Consider the following 10,555-nt stretch of genomic DNA (forward strand, 5'->3'; position numbering starts at 1 on the left):
TTTTTAAAATAGCTCTGTTAATAATAATATTATAGTAATTATTAAGTATTTTAAATGTAAAGTTAGTTATAGATCATAATAGTAATAAGAATAATAATGTATCATTTTGTATAAATTATTCTAAATGCATTGGGTTTGGAGCTGACCATTAAAGGACTTGCATTTTAAAAAGTTAACCACAGTATTATATTATTACATATGATAAAAGAGAATATATAAAAAATGTATAGTTGAATTTAATTAATAATAAAGTAAAATAGACAAGAGTGTTGAAAAATAAGGACTATTGAACATGACTCTTCTGAGAAATAGCCGCAGTAGATTTTAAAGTGGGTTCTGACCGTTGTTTTGCTCAACCAACTTTATTTATACTGTCAGGGCTTACAACCGTTCATGAATATTTACACTCCCGGACACCCTTGCATGTCCTTGAAGGGTATCCAACAAACACTGGGGTTTAGTTTACTTCATTCTAATATTAGCTTTGTACACGTACTTTTATGTAAGGACTTAACATCATTAATGCATATTTATACACCCAGGCATACTTTTTATTACTTAAGGCTCGCAAATTAACCTATGCAAGCTATGTATGAGTACTCATTCTCACCAAGTTTTGTGTGGATATAAAGAAGTTACCGCAGTTATCGTGTTTACAAGCTCCCGTTATATTGCACAAGTCCTTTCATAAATACACGTATATGTATATATATATATATATGTGTGTTTTGCATAATTATATATAAAACAAAACAATTTGTTCCTATATTCAATTTGGATTATTCCTAACAACACAATTTGAAACATAACTATATATTTGGACGTTTCCTTCCATTGATAACGAGCAAAAAATAGTTTTTTACCAGTCTAGGTTTATGTTTAAAATCTTTATGAAGCGTTTAAAAATTTTATGGTTTATGAATTTATAAAAGCGTTTGTTGAAACTATTGTACCGTAGTTGTAATTATTATGCTGAATCGCAGTAGGAAGTAGGCTCTTTTGTTAACTAGACGCTGTGCGTGGACATTGTTTGTTGGTTCGAGACAAGTAAATCAGCTGATCGAGATGTCTACGGTGATACGTTCCCGAGCCGGTTGGCTTGAGAGAGGGGGAGCAGGGTTGGAGTGTCGACGACAGGGTGCAGACGTCCAGTTGAGAAGCAGTAGTTCTTCCTCTAATCCTCTAGTTTGGGATATAGAGTAATTCTTTTTATCGGGTGTAATTTAAATCAAGTCATTAATTTTCTTTACTGCGTATTAGTTTCCTATCAGCCTCCATAGTCTTCAAAGTAGTAAGTCCCGTACCAGCGTTTAGTTAATATCTTTTATTTTTATACTCTTGTGATTAAATTTCTAAAGTTTCCCATATTACAGAGTCTGTGAATTAATTCGATTTCTGAAGTATTGTCAATTAGACTTTGATCGTAAAGTTAATATCAAGTTTTGTGTTATTTTGATTTTGAATATTTTGAGAAGAGAACTTTTTATTTTATTTTGTTAATTTAAACCATTTTGGAGAAGAATACATTTTTAGTTTCATTTTTAGTTTCATTTTTATTTTGATATGACTCTTAATTAGATTTGACCGATTGTGAGAAGTTTTTGAAGAAAATCAAATGTAAAGTTTGTAAACTTTGTTGTTTTGATTTATAAAGTATTAGCTCCAAAGTAATATAATATATGTACTATAATAACGGTACAGTATTATAATGTCACTACTGTAAGTAATTCGGAGAAGAAACTTGTTTCTGTGACAATATACCTTTTTATCTAAACCCCATTTACCCGATTCCTAACATCTTATCATTCTTTATTTGATAAGATTTGGAACGAAGGATCTGATAACATGGATCTGATATGTCTGGCAAAGACGTGGCGAAGAGAGAAATGGAAAAACAATACTAAGAATTGTTGCTGACGGCGACACATTTATATTGCCTGCCTTTGGATGATCCAAGCCACAGCCCAGCATTATTGTTCCTTTAAGTTAGCTAGCTTCAAATTTTAACAAAGAATAATTTTTGTACCAGTAAACTCCCAAACCAAAACGTCAATGATTTAAAATGTGTCTTTTAGTGTGTACACTGAGGATTTAAATTTAATACCTAAACATTCCAAATCAATAAACTTCATCATCTAACACATTATAAAATGCTGATTAGTAATTATTGTCAATATATGTTTTATTTAACACAAATGATTTATATCTAAATGTAAGAGTAATCTTCTTCAATGATAAAATCTTTTTTAATCACCTATTTAATTAAAAACGGATGATTCGATGTTCCATGTATTGTATTAAATATCTATGTTGTACAACAAACATTTTATTTATAGATTTTTGGATTCAATAGATTTAAAAAAGCATAATTTTAAAAGTAATAATAATCGCTGTTTGAAAATATATAAATTGTTATCTTATTTAAGGACACAACTGTTTACAGTTTAGTTTAGAGAATTGTATATGGCTATATTACAATATAACTAAGATCACTCGCTTTTGGTATAAATTTAAATGCGTCTCGCTTTTTCACATATTTTGCAAGGCTCATTCTCAATTAAGCTTACACCTTTTAAATAAATGTTATTCTATTTACACCTAGTTCATTTGTTAATCTAATCATGAGTGTAAAATTTCGAGATATCAGTTGCATTAGAGACGGGATAAAGCTGTTGGAAATTCAAGCCTCCCAAATTACTCAACCGGCCGATCCCTAGCTCTGACAATGATTTCCCTGAGGTCTGAGTCAAGGTTCGGCATCACAAAGGTGACTCTGAACTATGGAAAGTTAACCATGATTATTTATACAACAACCATAAAAACCCACACAATCACTTTACATACTTTTTTCTGTACTTATGTTTCCAGTTTTTAAATCATTTAATAGTGGTTTATATTAAGATAGACAGGGCTGTCTCGAAATAGTTCAAATATTATTTACTAATATTATAATATTAAAATTTTAAAATTAATATTAGTATTCGATAAAATAATAGTTGTAAAATTTTTATATCTATTTACCAATTTATTCACTAATTATTGTTTACAGTACCACTCTTCTAGTAAATTGTTATTCAAAAAAGGGTTTTTGTTTTAAATTAATTTAATTAAATGAAAGTTACGATCTTGACCCACATTTGAAACATAAGTAAAATTACAAACTTCTTATACACTCAAATAAAGTATTTTAATTTGTTTAACTACATTCCTCCTAACCTTTATTTATGAAAACCTAAACATTTGATGTATTTACTTTATTCTGGCTGTTAAAAATGTTACTTCCATGGCAACAACTTTAACTAAAATTAAATTTGAAACCTTTACTGGAACAAATAATGTTATTCCTTATACTAATTTGTAATGTTGAGTTAATAATTTAATGTTTTTCAATCCTGTTTCTATACAATTTAATTCAATAATCCCTGTAAAAGAGAGTTGACAATAAAGTTACAATACGAAAATCGTAATTCGAATATGAAATTTATATTTACGTAAATATCTCGCAGAATGGATTAAGAAGAAAAATAAGAACGGGTGCACTACTAACATAATATAACGCGAACACCGAAAAGAGATCCCGAGATTTGCGTGTCGGAGTTTGTATACCAATCCCTTCCCTAACAAAAACTAATTCATTACCGGACACCCTCGATTGGCCTCCAAATATTTAATGACAAGCCTAGAGATATTAATTTTCAACTGTTCTACGCCAGTTATCGTATTCGAATTCCAGAGAATCAGGTATCCTTCTGCACCATTTCTACCTTCGCTGACCCTGTCTTGAGAAATTACATTTTTTATGTGTGTATGTTTTGATAAATCTAGTTACATTGTAAAACTTCTTTGCAAATCCTTTCTCCCTCAATTATTTATTATTTAAATTTAAGCTTGGAAATGTAGCAAATGCTACATTAGTAGTAACCGAATCAGCAACAATTTAAAACTATTCCAATATCCATAATTCCAACTCAGTCCCACGTATTAAAGTTATACGTATTTTTATATTATTTGCACAAGGACTAATATAAAATTGAGCATATTATTTACAAACCAAAAACACAACACTTAGCGCATAGAGCGTTAAAGTTATTTTATAAATAGATAATTCGTTTTGTAATAAAACTATTGTTACTAAATGAGGAAAATAAGATATTGACGGCTGTTAAATAATAAAAGAACTCAAAAGTGAAATAATGATTTATTCCAGCATTTTTTTACATATAAAAAGAACAAAAACTCTTTCTACGGAATAAGAACTGGCCACGTTTGCAAGTATTGTGGCCAGATTGCCAAAAAAAGTAACATCAAAAAAGCTAGAGTCCAAATTTTTTATTGAATGACACAGAGCCGCTCACTGTGACGTCTGTTCTTTGTATCACACTACAAACACATTAAATTATACAGCCACCATTACACTGTTATATTTAATAAAGCAATACAATTAATAATTTTTAAAAAATATCAAAACTAATTTAGCAATAGTAAAGTTTTAAATGTTATTGCTCTAAATTACAATAATTAAAAATAATTACAAATTAATCAAAGAAAACAACCATCTTTTTACCTTACTGATAAAAGTTCTTAGACCTACCGATTCTTTTATTGACAAGGGTAACTTATTAAAAAACGTAGGGCCGCTATGACGAAATCAACATTTAAACGACGATTTATATATTTTTGGAGTTCTAAATATTCTACGATTTATATTACGCGTTAAGTATAAAAGATCAGTATTTCCAGTATTGCCGCTTCTCTGGTAAAATAATCTAAGAATATTATAGATATAAGTATGCTGAATGGGCAAAATGTTTAACTGCATAAACAAAGGAAAAGAACTGTCACGGATTTTTTTTCTTAATATAATTCGTAAAAAGTGATTTTGAACGACACGCAATTTTTGCATTAGATATTTATATGCACCACCCCAACAAACCACCCCATACTGTAGTTTGGAATCAACTAAGGCAAAATACAACGTTCTTAATAAATGTGTAGAGCAGACATTTCTTAGAAAGTAAAATTTTCTTACCGAAGATTTAAGTGTTTTATGTACAGAATTTATATGTTTTTCCCAATTAAGTTTTTCATCTAAAACTATCCCAAGATATTTGAATTCCTTCTCTTTATTAATGGTCTCACAATTACAGCTAATCTCACAAGAACTATTAATTGATATGATACTTAAAACTAGAAAAAAATTTAAACCTTTAAAATCAAAATTTACATATTTTGTCTTGCTAACATTTATTTGCATTGAATTTAATTCACACCAATTTCTTAATTTATGCAGATAGTCATTTAGAATTTCATAAAGTGTTTCAATATTTTTATGACAGTAAAAAAAGTGCAATGTCATCAGCAAAAGCATTTGGTTTTCCATTGAGGTTTAGCTCCAGAAAATCGTTAATAAAAACCAAAAAGAGTCGCTGAGATGACAGAACCCTGAGGAACACCTAGCTTAACCGGTAACGCTGAGCTGAGACATTCACCCACACGAACACGCTGCTCACGACCTAAAAGAAAACTACGAAACCATTTAAGCGCAATCCCTCTCACACCTGCGGCCTCCAACTTGCGAAGCAAAGTATCGTGGTTTACTAGGTCAAACGCTTTTTTTAAATCGATAAATAAAACAGTAAATTTATTTCCTCCGTTCATGCTATCATATATCAAGTCAGTTAAACACACGAGCGCATCTTCAGTGGATCTACATTTCCTGAAACCGTACTGATTAGTACTGAAAAAATTTATGTTATTGAGATATTTAATAAGTCTTATTTTCATTAACTTCTCAATAATCTTTGAAAATACAGATAACAGACTAATTGGACGCAGATTATCTAATTTTAAAGATGACACTTTTTTGAAAATAGGAATCACTGTACTTACTTTTAACTTATCTGGAAATACACCAGTACAAAACTTAAATTTACGATATGTGCTAAAATGGGAGATATTATCTCAGAGATGTGTTTAACGAGTGAAGTATTAATATTATCAAAACCAGAAGACTTTTTATTTTTTAAACTATTGATAATTTCCTTTTTTCCGTCACTGAAGTGGGTGAAACGAAAAAAGACGTCAACCTATTGTTAAGAAACAGACCCTCCTCATTAACCCTGCATTCCTGAACTGATTGTATGGTAGTAAGATATTTGTTTATTTGCTCCGCAACGATGATCGGATCAGTTATCAAAACCCCGTTATCTAACTCAACTCGGTCAACATTGTTATCTTTACACACTCCAGTTAGATCATTAACTCTCTTCCATTCTTGGGCTGAGTCACCTTGACAACTTAGGAATTTATTAGCATAATACGTATTTTGTACCATATTTATTTCTTCCTTTAAATTATTACAAAAATGTTTATAAAATTGAGCAAAGTTTGTGTCATAAGGCCTCCTTTTAATTACTTTATACAATCTTTTTTTACGTTCAAACTTTTTTATTAACGAAATATTTATCCAAGGACTTTTTATTTTTGCTTTGTCTAACTTGTTACCATGACTAACAAACTTTTTACTACTAGACAGTACTTCACATAACTTATCATGAAAAATATTAAAACACTCATTGGCATTATTAATAATTAATAGGTCGTTGAAATTAATGTTTAATAACTTTTGCTTTACCAACTCAAAATCAAAGTACACTTTAACAGTTTTTGCTCCTACAATTCCAGTATCAACGATCTCATTACTATTTATTTTTAATCCAAGCAAACAATGGTCAGTCAAATCAGTGTCAAAAACGGCCGACTCAAAAAGTGATAAATTATGGTGTCTTACAAATATGTGGTCCAAACATGTTTTAGTATGCGTAGGCAAGTCAATAAATTGTGTGAAACCCAAACCACTTAGCATTGTTAAATAATTCAGAGCAATTTGACTCCTGTCTAATAAGTCGAGGTTTATATCACCTATCAGTATACAATTATTTGATAAATTAGAAAACAAATTAGTAAACTCTTCAATAAAGTTCTTTTTTTCGTAACTTTGTAATCTATATAGACAAATAAGATTAAAAAATATTTGATTGCAATTTAATTTTAAAACTAAAGAATCGGCAGTTACCATACTAAAATTTAAATTTGTTACTTTCAAGACATTGGATACAAAACAAATTACACCTCCAGACCTATGTATCATTACAACAATGAAAAGTATTATAACCTTTTATGGCAAATAAATCTACCTCGTCACTATTGATCCATGTTTCACAGAGAACTATAATACTTATACTAGTTTTAATTTGGTTTATTTCTAGTAAAAAACTATTGACATTTTTTCTTTAACTTCTGATATTTGCATAAATTATATTTATACTTTTATTTTTACTATCGGGATTAAAATAATTATTTAAAGAATATGAAAATTTTGACATTGGCCTACTTATCATACAATATTGTCTTTAAGCAAAGATTATTAATAAACATTTTCAAAACTATAATAAAATAACTTAACATAACTTGTTTTATAATGCTCACTTACTAAACCAGATTGTCAATATCCTTGTATGATAAGATCTTCTTGACAGGGTCTCCCTCAGCTTTCCTCGCAAAGAACTTGCTATCACGACTCCAGGCAAACGTATATCCGATCTCCCTGCACTTCTTCTTCAAACTTGCCAGAAACTTTTTGTTTTCTGGTGACAAGTGGTCGTTGATTTACACTCGCTGTGCCGGAAACCGCTGATTTACCTCCCGAGCAACAAGTGACCTCTTCTTCCGGTATGCGTTGAGCCACTCAGCCTTCCTCTCCCTGTCCGTGAACTGGATGATCAGCGCAGGATCCCTGTTGAGTCCATAGGACGGCACCCGGTGGGCGATGGTGACGTCGCTTTCCTGCACCTGCACTCCTATAGCCGCACCCACGTCCTTCACCAGGTCTTTGACGCTCTCCTCTCTTGTAGATGGCAGACCGCTGACTTCAACATTGTTCACACGGGTATACTGCTCAAGATTTCTCATCCTATCCCTCAGGTCCAGAACTTCTTTTGTGAGAGATTCGTTCTTAGTTTTTAAAAGTTCGTTTTCCTTCTTTAATTCAGCAAACTGCAAAGTAATATGCTCCATTAACTTGTTGGAAGCATCGATTTTATCCGACACAAACTGAACAGAGGCTGATAGGTCGGTCATCTCAGACTTGAAGGAATTCATCTCAGTAAAAACGTCCTTTTTAAAACCTTCTATTACCTGAATTAGGAAGTCCTTAGTAAGAACATCAGCAGACGAAGAGCCAGAAGTAACAATGTTCTGAAAAGAGTCACCTCTACAGTCCTTGCACTTGTAGTCCCTCGTCGACCTCGTCCTCTTTGCCTCGAGATCGTCCTTTATGCAGTCAGCATGAAACACAAATCCACACACTCCTACACATTTCACATCATTCTTGTCACTTGAAGATTTTATACAGACGCCACAGATTGCCATAGCTAATAATACTTATAAAAAATCACTTTCAGCTATGAACAAACACGCACGACACGATAAGAGCTGCACGTGTGCAGTACGACCTTGAACTTGGTACGGAGTGATAGAGTAGAGCTCTTATCGGCTCGACTGACTGAGTAACAGTAAGTGTAAAATGAACTAATAATTCATAACATGTATCAAAAATTCTAGTCAGCTCTTTACACAATAGGATTATCGGCTAATCATTACGTGTCTAAAACGTTAAACAAGATTACAATTTTTGTTTATGTACTGAGGTTATAAAACAGAGGGATTGATAAAAATCTGTAAAAAATACGCTATAATTGAACTGAGTGGATGTGACAGAGACTACATGTAATGGAATAAAAAGCCACTTGAGTTTTACAATGGGTTCCACTAAGTGAATCAAATCAAATCAAATCAAATTCTTTTATTGTCGTAGACATTGTACATGCATAGACATTGTCAATAAGCCAAAATACTACTCTTTGTCACAATAATTAGAGACAAATTATAGTTTGAGTTAACTTAAAATATACTGAACCAGTTACAAATTACAAATTATGCCTTCCAGTTGGATCAATATCGTAAATAAACTATTAAATAATCAACAAACTATTTACAATAACATATATAATAACAAAAAATATAAACATATGGTTAAAATCGAAGGGTAACAATAACAGGGCAAAAATTACATTAAAAAGTTGTGTCAGAAAGCTCTAGGAATTCATTAAAACCATAAAAGGGATTTTTTTAAAGCCAATAATTTAATTTCTTTAGGAATACCTGTTGCGGGTATTTATTTATATAGGAAACTAATTTATTATACACTTTCTTACACATTACAACATGACTTTTTAAAAACTTACTTAAACGGCAGTGCTGAAAACTAATTTTATTTTTATTGCGGGTATTTTATGAGTGTATATTTTCATTTAGGACCATGTCAGGTAGTTTTTTTAAGGAATAGACAGCCAGTTCAAATATGTAAAGGTTAATTACTGTATTTATTTCTAATCTTTTAAAAATAGGCTTACAATTATCAGATGGATTTGAACCGTCAATTATTCTAACGACTTTCTTTTGCAATTTTAAATTTCTATAATTCTTGAAGAGTTGCCCCACACAAGTAAGCAATACTTAATTATTGATTGGAAAAAAGCAAAGTAAGCCATTCTAATATATTCAGATGTTACACAATTTTTCAATCGTCCCAACAAGTATACAACTCTAGATAGCCTAGTTTTGATATAGTCTATATGAGTACTCCATGTAAGCCGATGATCAACACTTATACCTAAAAACTTAGTACTAGTAACTGTTTCCATTTCCACTAGTCCTTCATCATACGGCCTTAAAGAAAAAATTATATTTTCAGTTTTATTTTTGTTTAATAGATAACCGTTAGCTCATTATCTAGGCAACTGTTACCTCTCGTTGGACAGAGTTTAAGCAGTAACAATTAAACTGCCGAAGTAAGTTGAGGAAATCAGCAACTGTCGCCTTTGTGGTAGTTATATCAAAGTCTCCATTGAGGTCACCTCCAGCCAAGATTATGTGATCCTTCCATTTTTACAGGTAGGTCAACAAGGCTTCCAATGTTCTCAGAAACTCCGCCGGGTCAGATGCAGGAGAGCGGTAATTGCAGACAACAATGATCTTGAACTTATCCAAGATTACCGCCGCCACCTCAAAATGCAGCTCCGTTGAGAATGAATCTACATCTAGTGTTCTTGCGTCGAGATGATTGGCAATAAAGATTCCCACTCCTCCTCTGATACGACCAACTCTACAATAGTGAGCAGCACAATAAAAACCTTCAGGGTGAGAACTAACCAGCTCATCCTGACACATCCAATGTTCCGTCATACATATAGTGATCTAAACCTGTCACTTGTCTGCCTCATACACAGGCACTGAGATATCTCTTTAGAGAACGATTGTTTCTTATTTCAAATGCATCATGATAACACTTAACAGTTTTATCTTTTTACGTGACATATTTTGTTTTGCTGATCTCTCTATGTTTGTACAAAGACTGAACTAGAGTTTAGATATCTAATTTGATATACAAAGAAATTATTTTTATATTATTTTAAAAATATTGATACGACTTTTT

At 31.4% G+C, this 10,555-nt stretch overlaps 1 protein-coding gene across 1 annotated transcript; it reads right to left on the minus strand.

Annotated features, from left to right (window-relative positions):
- Window positions 1–7,668: 7,668 nt before the first annotated feature.
- LOC124358876 lies at window positions 7,669–8,430 on the minus strand. The gene has a single exon (XM_046811111.1). The coding sequence runs from the start codon at window positions 8,428–8,430 to the stop codon at window positions 7,669–7,671; it is 762 nt and encodes a 253-aa protein (XP_046667067.1).
- Between the last annotated feature and the right edge of the window lie 2,125 nt (window positions 8,431–10,555).

The sequence above is a fragment of the Homalodisca vitripennis genome, chromosome 4, assembly GCF_021130785.1.
Source record: "Homalodisca vitripennis isolate AUS2020 chromosome 4, UT_GWSS_2.1, whole genome shotgun sequence".
Classification (NCBI taxonomy): Eukaryota; Metazoa; Arthropoda; class Insecta; order Hemiptera; family Cicadellidae; genus Homalodisca; species Homalodisca vitripennis.

Coding starts and splice junctions, on each gene's coding strand:
- LOC124358876 (XM_046811111.1), bottom strand. CDS start 8,430: ATGGCAATCTGTGGCGTCTGTATAAAATCTTCAAGTGACAAGAATGAT.